At 47.1% G+C, this 22938-nt stretch overlaps 1 protein-coding gene across 1 annotated transcript; it reads left to right on the top strand.

Annotated features, from left to right (window-relative positions):
- Positions 1-4647: 4647 nt before the first annotated feature.
- LOC148001579 (uncharacterized) lies at positions 4648-16221 on the top strand. Its single transcript, XM_087581922.1, has 5 exons — positions 4648-4741; positions 7941-8129; positions 8684-8799; positions 13980-14091; positions 15940-16221. The coding sequence occupies exons 1-5, from the start codon at positions 4648-4650 to the stop codon at positions 16122-16124; spliced, it is 696 nt and encodes a 231-aa protein (XP_087438048.1). The 3' UTR covers positions 16125-16221.
- Positions 16222-22938: the final 6717 nt, after the last annotated feature.

Below are 22938 nucleotides of genomic sequence, written 5' to 3'. Positions count from 1 at the left end.
TGTGATGCCCTCTTCTGGTGTGTCTGAAGACAGTGACAATGTACTCGTTATATATAAAATGAATAAATATCTTGTGCCTGCCCTCACCTACATATAGGCATCAACCCATATTTCCCCTTTTCGTCCAGTTAAAAGACTCTCTCCTTTCAAATAGAAATTACCATCCTGTAATTTATAAAGTATAAGGTATACCTAACACCTCGTCCATCATTTTTGTCAATTAAACACTTTGTTATCTGTCCTAACTTGAAAAGGCTTATGATTTTATATCTGTTATGTCCTAGCTTAGCTTGTATACTATCTGAAAACTACCCTCTCAAATGAGTTCTCTCAATGCTAAATAGCCCGAGTTGGCTATGAGACTATAATTAGTCTTCAACCCCGTCAGAAATCCGAGAACAATCAATATTATCTGAAAATATAGGAAGCCTAACACAGCTTCCAGAACCGAGACAAGTTCTAGAGACAGCTGCCTACCTGTACAGTCCCCTGTTAGCAACGCATTGCAATCCTCAGCCTTCTGGCCCAGGATCATCTGACAGACCTCGTGAAACAGGAATTATTGAGACTAGCTTATTCTGTCTGGGCAGACTAAGCTGTCCTCTCCTGTAACTGTCCTCTCGAGAGCAGTACAGGTCTGTAGGAGAAATGGGCGATGTCTGCCCAGCGGCCACCTTGCCACAATCCTCACCTGGAGACGGAGGCTCAGTTCCTTCTTTGAACTCACGAAAGGACAGCTGTTAGGAGCAGATATGTCTCAACAAATGATAAATAACATTAAATGTCACACTCTGTGGATTTCTAATGTTTTTGAAAACTACCTGTCTGTGTAAGGTAACCTGGACTGTTGTCTGTTAACTACTCTCAGCTGTTTCTAGACCTTAGCCATTGACTCAGAGCCAAGAATTTGCTCTCCGGCCCTGACTCACATTGCGAAATTATCTGAAGACAGTTCATGGCATGAATAGAAGGGCTGGGTCCAAGCCTCGTACTTCTAATTTTTTGTAACAATAGAGGAAATATACATCAATGAAAACACTGATCCTGTACCAAAACGAATTCTGTACCAAATTGAGAAATTATAACTTCAACTTAGTAACAATTATAAGGATTTTTACTAAATGAGATTAGGCTGCACAATCAATTCTAGCTAATTCCTCCAGGTTAAATTATGACCATTTCTAAATTCCCCAGAAAGACAGCCTAGAATAACCACCTCCAGCCTCCCCAAATTAGGGAACTGGGGCAATGACTCTTCAATAACTTCTTCAAGCCGTACATGGGCATGGAGATATCTTGGAGGGGGAGGAAATGGGGGAGTTGTTTGATCTTAAGAAGGCCACACCAACGATTGCCATCTCTGATGTCTGTCCTGACTGAATCTGGTTGAAAGTCCCTGAGTTCAGGAGGTCAAGCTGGTCAGTTCAGCACATCTGCCAGTGAGACTCACCAAAGCTAAACATTCTGTAATATATAAATCTCAAAACGAAATTTTAGTATCATCAAGTATCTGTTTTGATTGATTCTCTGGAATCTAGTCTTCAGGGGTTTCCCTCTATCAAATCTGATCCATTTAACTCTGGAAGGTGTCCAGAGCCTAGTCACCTTTTCTAAAAACACAAAGACAAAACCTTTTCCCCAAATCAGCATATCCTTCAGTCGGCAACCAGGAAAGCTTGTATCTTGTATTCTCTCCCAGAGAAATAATATAACCACAAAATCACACCCATTTTGAAAATTAAAACAATCTAAAACTAATGACGTAAACTAAAATACTGTGTGAACCTACTCTTAGGCTTTTTCTATTCTGTCATGTCCAAAAATTAACATTCTCATGGAGTCCATGAGCAAAGAATATGAGTTTCCTGCAGACTATATATACCATCTATCTGCTATGCTCTCTACCCGGAGTTACAGACTTCTATTTTTCCTATCTTAGTTCTGAACCACGGGCTAAATTCCCCCAAAGTGATTCTGACAAACTCTGCATATAAATCTCTCCTAAAAGCAAATAAACCAGCCTTTGAATTAAATCATACTCTAATCGACGGTTAAGGAAGCAGGCACCAAGAGAGTCAGACAGGGGATGCACAACTGGGGTTCCAGTTGCCTTGGAGGCTGACACATTAGAGACCAGCTTGGGCAAAGCCCTGTAGAAGACACCGAGGTCTTGTGCTCATGGTATGGCCTGGTTGTACAGATACCACGGAGCTCACCAAGCTGCTAACCACCTCAGCTCCCAGTCTTACGGGAGAAAAACAGGTTATACCTCTTTCCTTTTGAAGACACAATCCCGTGTATTTTAACACTCTGGCTTCATTGGCTCCCCTAGACCCTTTTCTTGAGCCTGCTTATCTCAGCAGCAATATCCTCTGGAAGACCTTATCGTGAGCATTGTTTACCTGGAGCCTGCTTCCTCAATCTTTATGGAAGACGTCATTTGTATCTGAAAGAGTTGTGATGTAGTCCTGTCTTAAGCCTTGAGGACATGGGATTGAGTTAATTATCACGGGGAAACATTTTTCCAAATTGTGCTGTGCCTAAATATGCCTAAAATAAACTACCTTGAATTAGACTCTTGAGGTTTGAACCAAGACTGACTAGAGTCCTGTTGAACCAATTTTTCTTTCTGACCTCTCTTGGATGGACCCAACTGGCTATGATGTTTGCAGAGACACCTCCCTCCTACTCCGTCTCAAAAGAACCCACAACAAAATACACTGAGGGTAAATGTCAATAGTAGAGGGTAAGTTTAGCATGGAGAGATGGGGAGAGGCAGATAGAAAATTAAGGGGAAAATATCCTAAGTGAAGTTCAAAATGTCCCTCTCCATCCAGACTTGGCTCAAGGCTCAACTCAGCAAACTCCCCTGGAGGGTGGCAGTGAACCTTCATAAGACCGCAAGATGCTTCCAGCCTGGAGCTGGCACCATAGAGATTCCTTTGTTGAGATGTTGTCTCCCAACAGCTTTTAACTACAATCACCAGCAACTCCAGCTCTAAGGTGCTGGGAATCCAGGAGGCCTGCGGACTGGAGCTAATGGTCACTCAGCTGTATGACTGGGTAAGGAACACCACACAGCCCTCAGGCTTGCTTGTGGCTCCTGAGAGGCAGATGGGCCTCCAGGGCACTATGTCCTTGCCTTTCCTGGTAAGAAAGCCTTCAGGCCTGACTCTGGCTCCATAACAGCCTTCTAAACTCATGTCAGTGCTCTCTGGGTATGGGAAGGGACACAGTGAGAAGTCGGTGGCTTCCCTGAGATCAGGAGTACAGGTCAGTTCAGCATGTCTGATGAGAAGAAACTTGGGTGGCCTCAGTCAGTGGCCTTTGTTTACTGAGTATCTGATAGGGCTGTCATTCACGGTCTTCATTTCTGCTTTTGCAGATCACATCCCCCCCTCCCCGCCCCGTTTCAATCCTTCGGTGGGAAAAGTACATGTCATTACAGTGAACTTCTCCTTGGGGAACACATTGCAAGATGTTACACAGATACCTGAGAACACTGAGTATCAAACTGTACTCACACTATTCTTCTCTTTATATACATCCATGTGGTGTAATTTATGAAAATGCACATCAAAATTAGCATTAGTTAGTGAAGTAGAAAGGTATAACCATATACTAGTTAGCTAAAAACACAAGTTGCTTACTTGTGGAGTTTTCCACCCCAACCCTACCCTGTGATGGGCGGGGCCAGGGGGTAGAGGATGTCCTGGTTTGTCTCTTCGTTGTATTTTGAGGCAGGGTCTCTCTGTAAATCTGGAATTTATGTTTTCCCACTAAACTGGCTGGTCAGTAATGCCCAGAATCTACCTGTCTCTGCTTCCGAGCACTGCCACATTCTCACGCTGGGGCAGCAAACAGTTTACTCGTTGAGCCTTCCACTTTTAAAATGTTTTAAACTTCTGCTTGTTTGTCGTGTGTGTGCACACATGTGCACACATGTGCATTCGTGTGTGCGTGCAGGCCCAGGTACACTTTGGCCGCATGCGGGAGTCTGAAGAACCCCTGTGCCCACGGCCACCTTTCACCTTGTTTGGGACAGTGCTTCTTTTGTTCTTTCTCTACAGTGACTGCCAGACTCGGTGGCCCTTGGGCTTCAGGGGACTCTGCCTCTCATCTCTCTGTGGGAGTCTGGGATTATAGGCACACTATCCTGGCTTTTGTGCCGCTTCTAGGGTCAAACTCAGGTCCCCAGTAAGCATTTTTACCGACTCTTCATCTCTCCTGCAGTAAGAGAAGCACCACGCTAAGCCGCCTTCTTGGACATTTTTCTCGTATTTGAGATGGTCTCACTACATAGCCTAGGCTGGCCTCAAACACAGGATCTTCCTGTCCCAGCCTCCTGAGTAACTGAGTTACAGGTACGCACCACCAATGCCCCACTTTCCTTATTCAGTACTTTTTCTATCAAAGGTCATGAAACTACAGAAAGCGAAGCACAGTTGAGAGGGTGCTGTAGCACCTGGGGGTATAAGAGATTGCTGTGTTCATTATCCAAATAAGGAGATTATGGCTTAGGTGATATAAAAGCATTAGAAGGCCCTGCTTGTTCCCTCCTGTCCTGTCCCTGCTCGTCACCTTCAGCCATCACTCTGCTCTTTATCTCCACTGAAGGGATGGGGGTGGGGGTAGGGGGAGGCAATAATGACAACTTCTTGTGCTCCTTCGAAAGCCATGAGATCTGTTTGGAGAACAGGATTGCAAAAGCAGTTCCCCACCCCACCTAGAGGGGGTGCAGGTGAGCACTTTTTTTAACCTGCTTTTTAAGGTGATTCCCAGGCTCGGCTAGGTTTGTCAGCTACCTGCCTATACCACCTCAATACGCACATACCTGAGCGCAGTCCTACTGGTTCCTTGGGAACATTTACCTGGCGTTCTGAGGTGTCAGCAGCACCTTCCCTTGGGGGCTCTTCTGGGCTTCTGCAGTAACTTAGGTCCTGGCCAGGTGCCACGGTGTTGTGCCTCACCCTGGCAGAACTCCAGAACAAGCAGGTGTGGGTTGTTTCAACATGTTCTCTCTACACCGAAGTGGTTCCATGATCCAGAAGTCTGGGAGCGAGCATTTCAAAGAAGCATGATGTGTCACTGAACAGCAAGTCAGGTCTTCAGCTCTGCAGTGACTCAAGTTAATGAGACATGGGGCAAATCATGTCACCTCAGGGAGCCTCAGTTTCTGAGCTGAGGGCTGGAGGATGGGGAGAGATCAGCAGGTAAGCACGGGGACCCGAGTTCAACTCCCCAGAGCCCATATAAAACTGGGGCAAGAGCTAGAGAGATGGCTCAGTGGTTAAGAGCACTGACTGCTCTTCCAGAGGTCCTGAGTTCAATTCCCAGCAACCACATGGTGGCTCACAACGATCTGTAATGGGATCTGATTCTTCCAGTGTGTCTGAAGACAGCTTGTACTCATATACAACAACAACAATGACAATAACAGCAACAATAAGATTAACAATGACAACAACAATGACTGGAGCAGAGACATGCTTCTGCAATCCCAGTGCCTCAAACAGGAAAATGGGAGCAAGAGACCCAAGGATCCCTGGACGCGCTGAGGCCAGCAAGCCTAGAGTACACAGTGAAAACAAGAGACTCTGTCCCCAAGACGGCGAAAGGTTACTACTTGAGGTTGCCCTCTGACCCCAACATGTGCTATGGCACCTGCACACACGCACACACAAAGAGCCAAGGATCGGAGAGATGGCTTAGCAATTAAGAGCACCCACTGGTGTTACAAAGGACCCAAGTTTACTTCCCAGCACCCATGTCAGACGGCTCACAACCACGTGTAATTCCAGATATGGCTACGTGACTCTTGGCTGCATGGCCACGGATGCTCAACCTTGAAATGACTGCCATAAGTCTTGAAAGTGTTGGACAAAAGCCTCTCCCATGAATTTACGGCACAGAAAGATAACTTTCACAGGATGTTTCAGTCTGAGCAAACACCAGACATCTCCGTTGTCTCCATCGCATGACCTCTTCACCTTCTGCTCTCGCTGCTGGATGCCCTCCTCCCTCTATCCTTTGTGTTTCACAAAGGACACTCCCCCTACCTGAAAGCCTTAAAAGCTGTAATGTTCACCCCAATAAACGAGACCTTGACAACAGAACTTTTGCTTGGTCTCCTTCTCTTCACCCCCATTTGATACACAGGTAGAAGGCCTCTTCGGGACCCTGAATAACTGGACCTGCTGGACGGGTCAGAAGGGGTCATGAAGAACAGCTGAGGCTGGGCACCGTGAGAGGCCATGGAAGGCCATTGGTGAAGGTGTAGCCTCAGTTGTATTTGTCATTGGAGGATCCTAGACATTGAATCAAGAAGCTGTAACACTGAAGTTGCCTTGGAGACCCCAAGATGTTCAAGATGACAGAGCCGTGGGCTCTTTGCTGAGGAAAGCTGCTAACAGGAAGTAGAACCAGCCCCAGAGAAAGAAGTCTGTTGCAGTCAACACAGATGAAAAAGGAGCTGGAGATCTGAAGACGGCTTTGACACCAGACATGGAGAGGCAGAGTCTGGAGTTTGCCCAGCTGGTTTCCTGTCTTTCTTTAGGAATTACAGTTAAGTGATTGGATGAATCTCAGAAGAGACTTTGAACTTTGGACTTTTAACATTGTTGAGACTACTATAGACTATGGGGACTCTGGAAGTTGGACTAAATGTATTTGGCGTTATGTTCAGGTATGGCCCCCATACATTCATATGTTTAAACAAGCCTAGGGGGGCCAGGGAGTGGAGTGTGGTGGTTTGCATATGCTTGGCCCAGGGAGTGGCACTATTAGAAGGTGTGGCCTTTTGGAGGAAGTGTGTCGTTGTGTACTATAAGACCCTCATCCTAGCTTCCTGGAAGTGAGCATTCTCTTAGTAGCCTTCAGATGAAGATGTAGAATTCTCAACTCCTCCTGCACCAGGCCTGCCTGGATGCTGTCATGCTCCTGCCTTGATGATATTGGACTGAATCTCTGAACCTGTAAGCCAGCCCCAATTCAATGTTGTCCTTTATAAGACTTGCCTTGATCATGACATCTATTCACAGCAGTAAAACCTTAAGACTGCCTCCCCTCACATATGTAGGAGATGTCCAGCTTGGTCTTCATGTGGGTCCCAAACAATGGAACGGGGCTTATCCCAAAAGCTGTTACCTGTCTGTGGGATATGTTCTAGCCAGGCTGCTTTGTCTGGCCTCAGTGAGAGAGAAAACCAGTGTGGGAGGATACCCAGGGGGCCCCACTCAGAGAAGGGAAAATGGGATGGGGAAAGGGTTGTGGGAGGGATGATCAGGAGGGGGCAGTGGGTGGAATGTAAAGTGAATAAGTAAAAATACTAAATTAAATTTTTAAAAAAATGAAGATCATCTTATATAGCCAGATAATGATCAAATTTCAAAAGTGGAAGTGTGGGTTCTACTGAATAATTATGTAAAACTTATGCTAGTCTGAGTATCAGAAACTAGAGCTCTTTGCCTGGCTGCTTTCATAAATAAGGTTTTATTAGCACATAGACACACCCCCACGTGCTGCCTCTGGGGTTCACTGCCTGGTTTCATAAATAAGGTTTTATTAATACATGGACACACCCTCACATGCTGCCTCTGGGGTTCACTACCTGTTTTTATAAATAAAGCTTTATTAACACATAGACACACCCCCACATGCTGCCTATGGCTGCTCTGGCACCAGGGCAACAGTGATAAGTAGTTAGAACAGAGATCTAAAAGGGAGCTCGAAGACTGAGGATATGGCTTGGTAGAGCACTGGCTTAGCATATAAAAAGCCTGAGTCCCTCTCTTAGCACCACATAAACTGGATATGGTGTCATAGGACACCTATACTCTCAGCACTAGAAAGGTGGAGGCAGGAGGATCAGAAGTCTCAAAACAAGCAAACAAACGAGAATCATGGTTAGAGTGTAGTTTGCGTGTATCTCTTGGATATAGTCCTGGGTTCCATCATCAGCACCGAGAAAGGAAAGAAGGAGGAGAAAATCGGCAAAGAACAAACCATCACTGCATACTGGAGTACAGAGAGAATACATTTAGCCAGCAAGGTGGCTCAGTGGATAAAGGGACCTGCTACTAAGCCGGACTCACCCGAACCAATCAGAGAGAACCGTCCTCTGACCCCATGTATGCACTACACTCACACACTAGAGATAAATATTTAATCAAAGCCATACTTTAAAAGATTATATATATTATAAAGTTTGCTTACTGTAGTGTGTAAGGAGAGTCATAGAGGGAGTCGGGTAGGAGTCGGGGGCCAGAAGCAAACCCGCGGCATCTCAGGGCGATTACATCTTGGGAGAGCAAACCATTAGGCTGCTTTGGGAAGGGGTGGGCTGCACTAAACAAGTTGCCCCCTTGTCTCTAGCCACCCAGCTGGGCCTCAGGGAGGTTTGAAAATCCCTGTTGGGAATTGGATGAGAAAACCTCGAGGGTTCAGGCCTGACAGAGCTCTGAGATCCAAGATGGTAGAATGCAGAATTGCCCGGGGAGCCAACCTAGTCTGATGAAGAGGCTGAGGAACGCTCCGAGGCAGAGCAGAGGCAGGAATGCAAAGCCAGGATGAGAGCCGGGAACAGGGCTGTCAACAAGGGCAGGAATGAGGCAAGCAGGCCAGGCCTCTGCTCTCTCCACTTCCCCCTTCCTTTCAGTCAGTTCTCCTGTCCTCTAATGCGTAGGGTTTAATGCCGACTACGGAGAAGGCTTAGTTGGTCAGAGCCTACGTATCAGTCAGGGATCTATGGAAAGCCCCAGGTGTCGCCCTGTGCTCCTGTCTCTCTTGTTAAGGAGAGAGGTGCGGGGAGAGGAGTTCTAAAAAGAGGTCCTGACTCTGGAAAGATGAGGTATTTATAGAAATGGTTCTTAAACCAAAAGATACCAGAGCGCCATTACTGGTCTAGTCTGGCCCTATGTCCTTGGTATCTACTCTGAGCAGGCCAGAGGCCCGCGGACCAGCTGGCTCTCGCTGCACTTTGGACTTCTGGCCACTAGAGGGAGAGCGTTCACCTTGATTTCCCAGTCGCTGAATCCTATTCCCGCTTCACCAGCTGCGCAGCGCCCGTAGTTAGACGTGTTGCAGCACTTCAGGGGGGGTAGGGGTGGAGTTTCCCAAATGTAATGCTATAATTTGATCTAATTTGTGAACCATGCACGTCTAACCCCACCCAAGGGTTCCCTATATCTACGCGTGTGTGCAGGAAAGTCAAAGGGTGTTAATACATAACACACAGCAGAGATGACCCCTGAGCTTCCAAACTCTGGGTTCTTTTCCCAGTTACGAACGGCTGAGCGCTTAGTGTTTCTCCACTGCTGTGTCAGATGGTTTCACTTCACGGTGACGAAATGTCAAGAACAAACAGGGAAGACTTTAGTTGGGTTCATGATATCAGAGGTCTTAGTTCATCATGTCAGAGAGGGAGTGGCAGAATACAACAGTTCACAATATGGCGGACAGACAGCAGACAAACAGAGTGGAATAAAGGAAGGAGCCAGAGCAAGATATAGTCCCCATTTAAATTAGAGCCCTCAAGATCCAGTGACTTCCTCAAAGCCCATCTGTGGGCTACCAAAGCCCCGGCAGAAGCCTGAGAGAGACATTCCATATTCAAACCATAGCGACTGTCTTAGTGCTCACATGGATACACAGATGAACCATCAGACGAGGTTTACTGGGACTCTCCTAGGATCAGCAGTGTCGTTGTCTGGGAAATCCTTAGTCCAGGGCAAACTTGGACAAGTGGACCCCTCAGCTCACACCTGAGGGACTTCTAACCAGATATGTCTGGCAGCATAACTTCCATTGTTACCACCATGAAGCATTGGCCTTTCCAAGTTGGTAAGTAGAATGGTCTCATTTGTAAGCTGTGATGGTTAATCTCAGCTGTCAATTTGATAAACTCTATAATCACCTGGGAAATGGGCCTCCAGACGCACCTGTTTCAGATTATTTTGGTTAGGTCAACTGAGGTAAGAAGACCTGCCCGCTATGGGCGGCTCGGTTCCCAGGGCTGAAGTCTGGGGTGGTATAAAAACCAGGAAATGAGCAGAGTTTTAACCTCTCTTTGCTTTGTGATGTTGGAGACAATGTGAGGAGCTGCCTCAAGCTCCTAGTACCAAGACTGTATGCCAGACAGGTGCTTTACATACACACATATACATCATATACATCATATGCATAACATCATATGCATATATATCATATGCATATATATACACATACATATACATCACATACATATACATATACATATACATAATATATACACATACATATATATCATATACATATACATATACACATACACATACATCATATACACATACACATACATATACATATACATCATATGCATGTATATCATATGCATATATATATACACATACATATACGCCACATACATATACACATACATATACATATACATCATATACATATACACATACACATACATCATATACACATACACATACATATACATATACATCATGCATATACATCATATGCATATATATCATATGCATATACATATACACATACATATACGTCACATACATATACACATACATATACATCATATACATACATACATACATATATATCATATACATATACATATACACATACATCATATACACATACACATACATATACATCATATGCATATACATCATATGCATATATATCATATGCATATACATATACACATACATATACATCATATACATATATACATACATATATATTATATACATATACATCATATACATACACATATACACATACATATATATCATATACATATACATATACATATGCATGCCAATTCTTTTTTTTTCAGAGCTGAGGACTGAACCCAGGGCCTTGCACTTGCTAGGCAAGCGCTCTACCACTGAGCTAAATCCCCAACCCTGCCAATTCTTATTATGACTAAATGCAGCACTGTTATTTCACAAGGCAGAGAGAGCATTGCAGGTTACCTGGGTCACACAGGACTTCAGAGCAGAATAGCAGTTCCTGTGTTCTTGGTCCATTGCTCTAGACCAGAGATTGTCAGTGTGGCCAATTTCACAGGCTCATCTTCACCTGGGAACTTGGGCAAAGGCATGTTCTCTATTCTCAGCTCAGGCCTTTGAAACCCAACACAGTGGGACTGGGTCTGGCTGTGTGGGAGTTTCGTTGTTTGTTTTCCAGATATATTTTTACTTCTAATCCTATTTATCTGCATATGGGTTTGAACACGTGTGAAAGTGCCATGGAGGTCAGAGGTGTTGGATCCTCTGGAACCAGAGTATGAGCGATCTGATGTGGGTGCTGGGACCTGAACTCAGTTCCTCTACAAGAGCAGGAAACTCTCATAACCACTGAGCCATCTCTTGAAGCCTCTGCTCTGGGTTTAAATAGCCCTCCCAGGGGTTTTGATGCACACTCAAGTCAGAAGACCTGGAGTGAGAATATTGGGATTTGGGTTTAAAAAGCACAGAGATGTTGTAAGAATGTGTTTTTGTTTTAATCCCAGGAGTGGGGATATGGGGCTGCTTCGGACCGTCCACTGCAGCTGACCATGATTTTTACCTTGTGCTCTAGCAGGGGCGTGGTTGTGCCAGCTGCAGATCCTGGGATTGTGTGACATTTGGGATTCTGGGGCCTTTTCAGAGGGTATACAGATGCTAGGGCCTGGAGAGGTGGGCAGGCTGTTGTTGGTTGGCCATTGGTTGCTATGGCTGTTGTTGGTTGGCCATTGGTTGCTACTGGCTGTTGTTGATTGGCCATTAGTTGCTACTGGTTGTTGTTGGTTGGCCATTGGTTGCTATGGCTGTTGTTGGTTGGCCATTGGTTGCTACTGGTTGTTGTTGATTGGCCATTGGTTGCTACTGGCTGTTGTTGGTTGGCCATTGGTTGCTACTGGCTGTTGTTGGTTGGCCATCTGTTGCTACTGGCTGTTGTTGGTTGGCCATTGGTTGCTATGGCTGTTGTTGGTTGGCCATTGGTTGCTACTGGCTGTTGTTGGTTGGCCATTGATTGCTATGGCTGTTGTTGGTTGGCCATTGGTTGCTACTGGCTGTTGTTGGTTGGCCGTTGGTTGCTACTGGCTGTTGTTGGTTGGCCGTTGGTTGCTGCTGGCTGTTGTTGGTTGGCCATTGGTTGCTACTGGCTGTTGTTGGTTGGTCATTGGTTGCTACTGGCTGTTGTTGGTTGCAGTTTGTTAAGTTCAAGCTCGAGAAAGAAGAAGAAATTGGATATCCTGACAGTGAAGTTTGATCTTCATCAAACTTGCCCAAGGAATTCAATGTCTCTAACCAGAAGGAAGTCGTCCAAGGATAATGTCACCCCCTGTCCTTTCTTTTTTTTTTTTTTTCTTTTTTTTTGGTTCTTTTTTTCGGAGCTGGGGACCGAACTCAGGGCCTTGCGCTTCCTAGGCAAGCGCTCTACCACTGAGCTAAATCCCCAACCCCCCCCCCCCCCGTCCTTTCAATCCCTTTCTCTCTCCTATCTAATCTTAGGACAAGTTTGAAAGGATAGAAGAAAGATGAACCCTCACAGTAGCAAACACTGGCTATGAAGACCTATGTTCCACTCTCCGTCCTCTTTGGCGCTCTGTCACACGGCCACTGTCAACACTAACCAGCACATAGCCCCATGCCACTGCTCCCAGCAGCCCAGGGAGTTACCAGGACCTGTTAAGGACCTCCCCTCACAACAAGACAGATCCTTGGCTTTGGTGCAGAAAAGGACTTCAGAATGTGCAAGTATAAACCAGCGCTGAAATGTATTAAAGATAGAAAGGGGAACCACAGAGACAGCTCAGTGGGGAAAGTGTTTGCTGCACACATAGGAGGACCTGGGTTGGGATCTCTGGACCCTACATAAATATGTGTGGCAGCCAGCCTGGCCAATCAGCAGGCTCCAGTTTCAGGGAGAGTCCCTGTCTCAAAAAACCAAGGTAGAAACACAATTAAGGAAGATATCTGTCATCAATATTCGACCTCCATACTCACATGTACACATAGTCACACATATGTGCATGTGCATACAAACATACACACATAAGAGACAGGAGAAAAGGCAAGGCACAGTGGGAGGGGCTAAGGCACTCCAGGAGTATGGGCGTAGAGGTCTCCGAGCCACAGTTAAGTTTCTTAGTGGTGACAGTATACAGGATTTAGAATTCCATTGTTTATTGGATTCTAAGGGACCCTCCCTCTCCTCTGTCTCTATTCCCTTCATAATTAAGACTACAGCAAGGCTCCAGAGTTGACGGGGTAAACCAGGAGTCACAGGGTTGCACACAGGCTTAGGGCATACCTGCTGCCCTATATAGGAGTGCCAGAGAGTGTCCTGGAACAGCGCAGTTTCCCAGCTGGGAAGGGAAAAAGCCCGAAGCAAATGGCAATTGTGTTGGACTCTTTCTCAGTGTGCGAAAATTCAGTCAGACTTCCCATGAGGGCTCCTCTCTTCCCCATGTCCTCATAACTTGGCTTGGCTTGCTATCCTCACAAACCATGCCAGCCATCAGGAGAAGCTATGTTTGGCAATGGCAACTCCCAGGCCTAAGGGGCAGAGAAAGAGATGGCAGGAGAGATAAGACAGCGGCAACGTGCTTGGAACTGAGACAGAACCCATGTGCGGGGACAAAGGTCTCTGGTTTATGACCCCGAGATCTATATATACTCCACTCTACACAGGGGCCTCCAGGGATTTTCCACTCAGCATATGAAAGAGGGACCCAGAGACTAAACCTGAAGGCAGTTGAGGAATATCCCTTGCTTCTTTCCAGCTATTTTAAAGCTCTTCATTCATTCAGTCATTCATTCATTCACTTCCGTCAGTCGGTCCATGGAGCCCTTAGTGATCACTGCTGTGTACCACCTTCCCAGTCCAGTGCTGGGACACAAGGGTTAACAGCGTATAGTACAGCTCCCCCATCTCTCTAGGCATCTCCTAAACTCCTCCATGTAGGGGTCCCCGGCCTTTAGCTACAAAGAATCAAGGCTAAAGTAAGACAGCAAGAAGCAGGATCCTGTGTTATCAGCTTGAGGTACGTGGAGAGGAAGGAGCAGCAGATAGACCTTCTGGTACAAGCACAAGGTTAGCCCATGGAGGAAGCCACCAGACCAGACTCAGAGTCTGAGAGTGCAGCCCAACAGCTCTGAGGGAGTAGATACTGTGTTCTAGTCAGTAGAGGGAGGGAGGGAGGGAGGGAGGGAGGGAGGGAGGGAGGGAGGGAGGGAGGGAGGTGGACCAACACTTAGTGACTGGTTCCTGAAGTGTGACTCCATCAGATAGAGTCTGACAGGATTCGGCCACCCTGGTGAAGAGTCACCTGTAGAGTGTCCTCTGGGTGGTGACTTCTATGCATCGAGTTTTAAAACCCAACACATTGAATCTATAGGGGGTCACAACTCTATATGGGGTGACAGCTAATGTGGAGGTACAAAAATGTACAACTCTAAAATGTTTCTGAACATACCAAAAATTAATTCAAAATCAGATATATACAAGATCCCAGGCATTGTAGCCTCACGCTTCACTTGGTGGCTTCACTTCTGAACACATGTGTGCAGGAACACACACACACACACACACACACACACACACAAAGATTAATACTGTGCAGGAAAACAATTCACCGTTGACTTAACCTCTGTGATCTAAAAGACATTTTTGTTTGGGGGAACTCTTTAAGTATTTGTCCTTGGTTCCCACTGCTCTCCCCCAAAGAGCCAGGCTTCTTTAAGTAGGGAATTTTACAGCCGTCCCCCAAATACAGGGATTTTAAGGCCTTGATATTGGTTCTGGCTGTGGAACCCAGGGCCTCACAAATCCTCCCAAGTCCCAGCCGGCTCTCAGTTGGCTTCTCTGTATCTGTGCCTTCCCTGGAGTAGAAATGATGTCCTTCTACATGGGGAGGGACATCCTCCTACAGGGCCCAGTGTTACCACAGACAGGAGCTGTGGCAGGATGGTGTGCCCGTACCATGTGACCTTCAGGAAGTCGCTTGGCCTGATGGCTTTTCAACCTTAAAGCAGAGGGCCAGGACTGCGGGTGACATGGCGTTCTGTCTCTGTGCAGGTGAGTAAGGGAACTAGGCTGTAGCCCTGAGGACACAAGGAGTGACTGAAGAGCCTGTGCAAAATCATAAATGGAACTGAACTCTAGGTGGCGGTGTGGCCCCAGTGGGCCAGGTCAGACCCCCAGGAAGGCGGGCTCACCTTCAGGGGAGGGGCTTTGTCCTGCCCAGAAGCCCCACCTCCCGGCACACTCTCTTCAAATGGCCACTTGATTCCCTACAGCTGCTTTTAGACTCGCTGGTTCTTCGGGCTTCCGGACTCTTCCCAAAGTTCCTCTCTGTGTGGCTGCTTGCCTGACCTCTATGCTGGCTTGCCGTCTCCCTTTTCTGGGAAGCCGTGACTTGAAGCTTACCCGTCCTGTAGTTTTTCTTTGAACTCTTCCCAATTGCCCTGGAGCTTCCAATCAAATCTGCTCTTATTTTGATGCCATTGGTGCAACTAAGAAACCTCAGAGGGAAACTTGATTTCCTTGTGTCATAGGGCAGCTCCACCAGGACCCCCAAGATTCTGGTAACACTTCTTATCTGCCTTTTGGTTGCTTAATCCACCAGTAAAAAGGAGCTGGTCCAGGGTCTCAACAGCATCAAAAGGCTCGATGCCTTCCTGCACACATGGTGAGGACAGGTGGCGTGCAGGTAACCACACGGCATTTATTACAGCAAAAGAGAGCTAACTAAGATACAAGCTGTCTGGGCCTGCTTTCTACTGCTGTGATAAAGCACGGACCAAAACCAGCTTGGGAAGAAAGGGTTTACGGCTTATAGTTCATCCTTGCGGGAAGTCAGGACAGGAGCCCAGGGCAGGAACCGGAAGGCCAAGGCTGTGGGAGAATGCTGCTCACTGCCTGCCTCTCTGGCTCCCTCAGCTTCTACATTCCAGGACTATCTGACCAAGAATGACATGGCGCACGGTATGCTGGTCCCTTCTACAGCAATCAACAGTAAAGAAGAGGTCCCTCAGCTTCCCTCTCTTCAGATGTCTCTGGGCTGTGTGGAATTAGCAAACAGCCGCTCAACACGCGTTTTCCCAGAGCATGGTCCGTGTTCCTGAGAGAAGAGAAGATAGAAAAGCAGGCCAGCTTACTTTTTTGGGGTGTGCAGGGGTAGGTTGGTGAATTTCTCCAATCGCATCGTTGTGTCAGCCCCTGCAAATGACGTGACTTCGCTCTTTGCTAGGACTAAAAAAAAAGGTCTATTGTTGGGGCTGGAGAGATGGCTCAGTGGTTAAGAGCACTGACTGCTCTACCACATGGCGGCTCATAACCATCTGTAATGGGATCTGATGCCCTCTTCTGGTGTGTCTGAAGACAGCTACAGTATACATGCATATAATAAATAAATAAATAAATCTTTTTTTAAAAAGGTCCATTGTGTGTGTGAATCCACTCCTCTTGTTGAACATGCATGACATGCATGATTTACACCCACAGACAACATGAAATGTATGAATCTTAATGGGTTTTTTTCCTGTGTGTGTGTGTGTGTGTGTGTGTGTGTGTGTGCGTGTGTGAGAGAGAGAGAGAGAGAGAAAGAGAGAGAGAGTCTGTGTGTATGTGTGTGTGTGTGTGTGTGTGTGTAGGGGGCACATGTATGTGTGTGAATGGTTATCACGAATGATCCTACATAGTTCTTCTCCCTTATTCATGGAGACAGAATCTCTCAATCAAACCCAGAGCTCACTGATGTGCCTAGTCTCTCTAGACTTGCCAGCTTGCTCTGAGATCTCCTGTCTGTCTTGCAAGTCTAGAACCATGGGAGGCCAACACACCTACCTGGCATTACATGGGTTCTGGGCACGGAAACCCCTGTGCTCACCCTTATGCAGGGAGTGTTTTAACCACAAAATCATTTCCCCAGCTCATGCTGTGCGGTTATACACATTGTTCTTTTTTGTTTGTTTGTTTGTTTTTTCTTTTTTTTCCGGAGCTGGGGACCGAACCCAGGGCCTTGTGCTTGCTAGGCAAGTGCTCTACCACTGAGCTAAATCCCCAACCCCAACATTGTTCATTCCCTTCCTGGGCTGTGGCTATAATGCAGTAGTAAAAAAGTATGTTCTTTGCGCATATGAGGCCCTGGGCTCAACTCAGAGAGAGGTAGGAGAGGGGGCGAGGTGAGGAGAAGAGAGGAGGGAGCGGGGAGGAAGAAACAAACTGTTATTTGCTAGAAGGGTTACATTGCCCACTAACACCTCAATGGTCATTGGTTTCACAGCCAGCTGAGTCTCTGGTCAGTGGAAGGCAGATGGAGCATGTTGGGTAGATGGGATTCTGGGGTTAGGTGTTAGGTGTACCCCAGCTACAACTCAGAACCCAACCAGTGAATCTGAGCCTCTGAAGTGGGGCCCAGGATTCCATGCATTTAGAACTACTCCAAGGGCAAATACATAGGCGAATCCCAGCAGCAAACCACTGAACTGAGAATGGGACCCCCGTTGAAGGAATCAGAGAAAGGACTGGAAAAGCTTGAAGGGGCTCAAGACCCCATATGAACAACAGTGCCAAGCAACCAGAGCTTCCAGGGACTAAGCCACTACCTAAAGACTATACATGGACTGACCCTGGACTCTGACCTCATAGGTAGCAATGAATATCCTAGTAAGAGCACCAGTGGAAGGGGAAGCCCTGGGTCCTGCTAAGACTGAACCCCCAGTGAACGTGATTGTTGTGGGGAGGGCGGTAATGGGGGGAGGATGGGGAGGGGAACACCCATATAGAAGGGGAGGGGGAGGGATTAGGGGGATGTTGGCCCGGAAACCGGGAAAGGGAATAACAATCGAAATGTAAATAAGAAATACTCAAGTTAATAAAAATAAAAATAAAAATAAAAGAAATTAAAAAGGGGGGGGCTGGGGATTTAGCTCAGTGGTAGAGTGCTTGCCTAGCAAGCGCAAGGCCCTGGGTTCGGTCCCCAGCTCCGGAAAAAAAAGAAAAAAAAGAAAAAGAAAAAGAAAAAGAAGTACTCCAAGGGAATTCATGGAGCAGCCAGGATTGGGGACCACAGGTCAGAGGAGAAAGTCACCAAGAACAGAATAGGAATGCAGGAAAGAGAAAGCTGGCCTCATCATCTCCTCTGCCCGTTCAGGTACTGGGTATCTGGGGACAAATTGACACAAGACTTGCAGACGTGGTTTTTAATCACATACCCATGGGTTCACACACCAAAGTAACTACAAAGTGGACAGCATTTGGAATTTATATGCCATTTTCCAGGGGAAGGGGCTATGGTGGTTAACCTTGTTACCTGTTTAATGGGATTTGACTCACTACAGAGGCAAACCTCTGGAGGTCTTTCAGAAGTCTCCAGATTGTATTCATGGGGTGGGGAAGACCCACCCCCTCTGGGGCAGCACCATCCATGAGCTGGCTTAATGAAAAGGAGTGAGCTGAGCCCCAGCATGCACTGTTTGCCTCTTCCTCCTGCCTCCGCCTCCCCACCCTGAGAGATGCTACCCTTCAACCTTCTCTCACAGCTAAACCCAGAGGCTCAAAGGTTTGCTCACAAAGTGATTCTGGCTCCGGTCAATTCACAGTCATTATTCACAGGTGCTGAGTCTGTTTCTATTTCCTGACCTCTGGATCCTCCTGCTCTGGTAGGATACTTGAAAGCTCGTGGTATGCCCTCAGGACACAGAAGAAGACTCAGCAGGTCAAAGCTCTTACCATGAAGGCCTTACAACCTGACTTCTGTGTCCACGCTGGCTTCAGACTGGTTCAGCAGAGGATGACCTTGAACTTGTGATCTTCTGCCTCCATGTCCAAAAAACTAGGAAAGCAGGCAAGCGGTCCTGAGTCAGACTACTAAGATGGGGAAACTTGGCAGAGCATGAGAGGAGAAGCCTCTCGCCCAGGCATCTGCTGAAGTCTCTCACCAGCGGCAGGGCCAGGATTCTAGCAAAATTAACTGCTTCAGGCTCTCTCCACTCCCAGCCACAAACCTGAAGTTTTCTAGAAAATGTACCAGAAAAATTAGCAGGGACAGATCGCGGGCTGGGGTTTGTACAGCACTAGCTACTGCTGGTTTTACATTATCAGGTTTCTGCCCATTCACAGTATTTCTGAAGCCTCCTGGCACACTGCCCTCATCACGATTGGGGGCGTTTCTTAGAGATCTTTTCAGATATACCGGGAGAATCGATGAAATGGTATCACGTGGCTAGTGTCAAGATAATCACTTACTCTGACATGAAGAAGCCCCTAGGAATCAGAATCCAGAAGTGGATCCCCCCCTGCAGCTGTGGGAAATGCAGGAGGCAGGGTCCCCTCTAGGGGATTGGAGTGGGTGTGGCTTCCAGACAGACAGAGACCGCAGCCTATCAGTGGAGGCAGCGGGGTCGGAGGAGGTTGGCACAGAAGTAAGGCAAATAAGGCTGGGTCATCTCCTGAACTCACCATCAACCTGGGCTTACACACGTTTAGGCAATGTATGTCTGAGAACACATGTAAATCCAGCATGCCTGAAGCACAGGCAGAAGGATTAAAAACCAGTCTGGCAAATTAGAAGGATCTAGAAATAAAATCTGGAAGAACTGGATTGAGTGCAGTGCTTAGTGCCGGGATGCCTCAGTGGATCCCTGGCTGCTGATGGCACAGAACCAGGGCATACACAAAGCCTGAGGTAAGACTGGTGGCCTCTCAGAGCAAGATTTGTCCGTGACAGAGAAGAAACCCTTGAGTTCCCAAATAATCTTGAGTTTTTTTTTTTTTTAAGGAGAGGTTTAAAATCCAGAGTGGAATGTTAAACCCTCTGTTTGAGTTGATAATGTTTTCACAGTTGCAGGAAATACACTTTGTGGCTAGGCACGGTGGTGCACACCTCTAGTCCCAGCTACTTAGGAGGCTGAGGAAGGATGCTTTTTGAGCCAGGAGTTTGAAGCAAACTTGAACAACATTAAATTAATTAGTCAATTCCACCACTACGTTAACCAACATGGGGGGCGGGGCAGAGACAGGCGACAGACAGACAGACAGACAGACAGACAGACAGACAGATGATACAGGCCTGCTGGATGATAGGGATATAGTTAAGTTGGGAGAGTGCTTACCTTGAAAGCATAAAGACATGGATTCAATCCTGAGCACTGCCTTAAAGCAGAAGCAGAGGCAGACGAATCTCAGAGTTTAAGGCTAACCTGGTCTACATAGTGAATTCTGAGACAGTCAAGACGACACAGACTTTGTTTGAGACTCTGTTTCAAAATCCACTTTTATATGCAGGGGCTGGAGAGCTGTTTCAGCAATTGAAAACACTTGCTCTCGCAGAGGATCCAGGACACGTGATGTCTCACAACCATACTTAACTGCAGTTCCAAGGGACCCAACCTTTTCTTTTTTTTTTTTTTTTTTTTTCTCTTTTTTTTTCCGGCTCTGGGGACCGAACCCAGGGCCTTGCGCTTGTTAGGGGAAGCGCTCTGCCGCTGAGCTAAATCCCCAACCCCAGACCTAACCTTTTCTAACCTCGTCAGGCACCAGCTCTCACATGGTATACAGACATACATACAGGAAGAACTCTCACACACATACAACAAAATAAAATATGTGATTTTTAAAAAGTATATACACACATACACATGTATATATAGTAGGGGATATAGCCTTAGTGGGATAATGCTTCCCAGGATGAAAGAGGCCATAGGTTTGACATCAACACACACACACACACACACACACACACACACACACACACACACACACACACACATATATATATATATATATATATATATATATCTTTACATACAGTAAAAGAAAAGGTCTGACAATGTATATCAGTGGTAGAACACTTGTTGCCTGGCATGTACAAGGCTAATCAAACACGGGTTGGAGCCTCAGTCCCAGAGGAAAATAATTATAAGAGAAGAGGGTAGACAGCCAGCACCAGGAATCAAAACACCCAGTCCAAGGTCCGGAGGCTGCCCCACCCTCCCCCTCCCCATGTGAAGTCTCTGAAAGCCCTTGTCTCTCCCTCCTAGGCTGTTGGACCTGTGTGTGTGTGTGTGTGTGTGTGTGTGTGTGTGTGTGTGTGTGTGTGTGTGTATACATACATACCCAGGCTCTTGTGCTTCCCCACCACCAACACGCCACTCTCCTTAGCCAAGTCTTGCTGCCTGGTTTTGCTTTCTGGGCCCTTTGGCTCTGCAGGGTTCCTGGTAAGGGACCAATGTCAGCATTTGTCCTGGAAGTAATAGAGAGCTGGCAGTCTGCCCTAGAGGATAACCCTGGAACCCCCAAATACACAGGGTGTTTCAGGATGTGCTGACAAGGTAAGTGTTTAATGTCTGCACAGGAAAATGTGATAGGGACTGGGGAGATGTGTCCGTCTGTGTAGCTCACCATGCAAGCACGGGGACTGGAGTTGAACCCTAGCCCCTGTGTTAAAAAACAAGCTGGGTTTGGTCCTTTGAGCTGTGACAGCAGCCCACTGAGGAGGTGGGAACAGGTGGGACTCTCAGTGAGAGATGTGCCTCAAAGGAAGTGGACAGTATTCCTGAGGGTAACGTGCAACTTTGTCTTCCAGCCTGCCTTCTCTCTCTCTCTCTCTCTCTCTCTCTCTCTCTCTCTCTCTCTCTCTCTCTGTGTGTGTGTCTGTCTGTCTGTCTCTCTCTTGCTCTGTGTATGTCTCTGTCTCTCTCTGTGTCTCTGTTTCTGTCTGTGTATGTCTTTGTATCTCTCTCTGTCTTTCTCTGTCTCTCTCTGTCTTTGTCTCTCTCTTGGTCTGTCTCTTTCTCTGTCTCTCTGTTTCTGTGTGTGTTTCTGTCTGTCTCTCTGTTTCTGTGTGTGTATCTGTCTGTCCCTCTGTTTCTGTGTGTGTATCTGTCTGTCCCTCTGTGTATGTATTTGTGTCTCTCTCTGTGTATTTCTGTCTCTGTCTCTGTCCCTATCCCCCCATCCCCCAACACACACACACACACACACACACACACACACACACTTCAGAGAAAAACAGAAAGAACAAAAGGAACCAGAGCAAGGGAGCCAGCCAGCTTCACTCCCCTGGCCCCACCCACTACTGCCTGCAGCTCCAGGAAGGAATGCTCTGGCTGGGTGGGGAGCGGGCTCTCCCTGCAGCACTAGAATGCAGTGAAAAGTGTCTATGTTGCAATAAGGTACCTGCAGGTAGGTTGAGGAGAACTGAATGCTGGGCTGGAGGTCAAAGTTCAGAGCAAAGGGCACCGGGAGGCGTGGGAGGAGGGGGAGGAACCTGCTGAAGGAGCTGGGGCTGGGAGAAGACAACCGCCTGGAGTATAGAGGGGGAGGGGAGAGGCAAGCCTGCGCCACTCACTCTCTCCCAGGCCACACACCAAAGACTCCTGGGAAGAGGCCAGGTGGGAGTGAGGGTTAGTAATCCAGACCTGAAGCTCTCTGAATGCTCTAGTGAATGCCTAGAAGACTCTGTGTTGACTCTCTGGCCTCTGGCATGTGCCTGCCCCACCTCACCTTGATACCAGGAGCCTTTGCTCTCCCTCTCCACCTCTATGGACACAAAATAACAATTCAGCTTTAAATATCAGCAAGTGGTTTAGGCTTATTATCTCAGCCCGCTGCGTTGCCACTCAGTTTGTGCAGCTCTGGGACAGTAGGACCCATGGCTTTGTGCGTGCAGGGCAAACATGCTACCAGCTGAGCCCCACTGTCAGCCCAGTAAATGGCTATTGAAAGGATCTAAAGATATTATAATAGTGGGTCTCCCCTTCTCTGCCCCTCTCTTACCTTCCCGCCTTCTCCTTTCTCCCTCTGAGATGCTCTCCAATGCCCTCCAACAATTCATCCTCCTGCCTCAGACTTCTAAGTGCTGGAATTAGCATCCCCCACCACTGGCTAATCTGGGCACCACTGTTATGATGTTCCACTCAGACAAAGTAAAGAAGA

Source organism: Rattus norvegicus, chromosome 13 (genome assembly GCF_021556685.1).
Source record: "Rattus norvegicus strain SHRSP/BbbUtx chromosome 13, alternate assembly SHRSP_T2T, whole genome shotgun sequence".
In the NCBI taxonomy this organism is placed as follows: Eukaryota; Metazoa; Chordata; class Mammalia; order Rodentia; family Muridae; genus Rattus; species Rattus norvegicus.
Note: the sequence above shows the minus strand (reverse complement) of the source record. Positions and strands in the feature narration are given on the sequence as shown.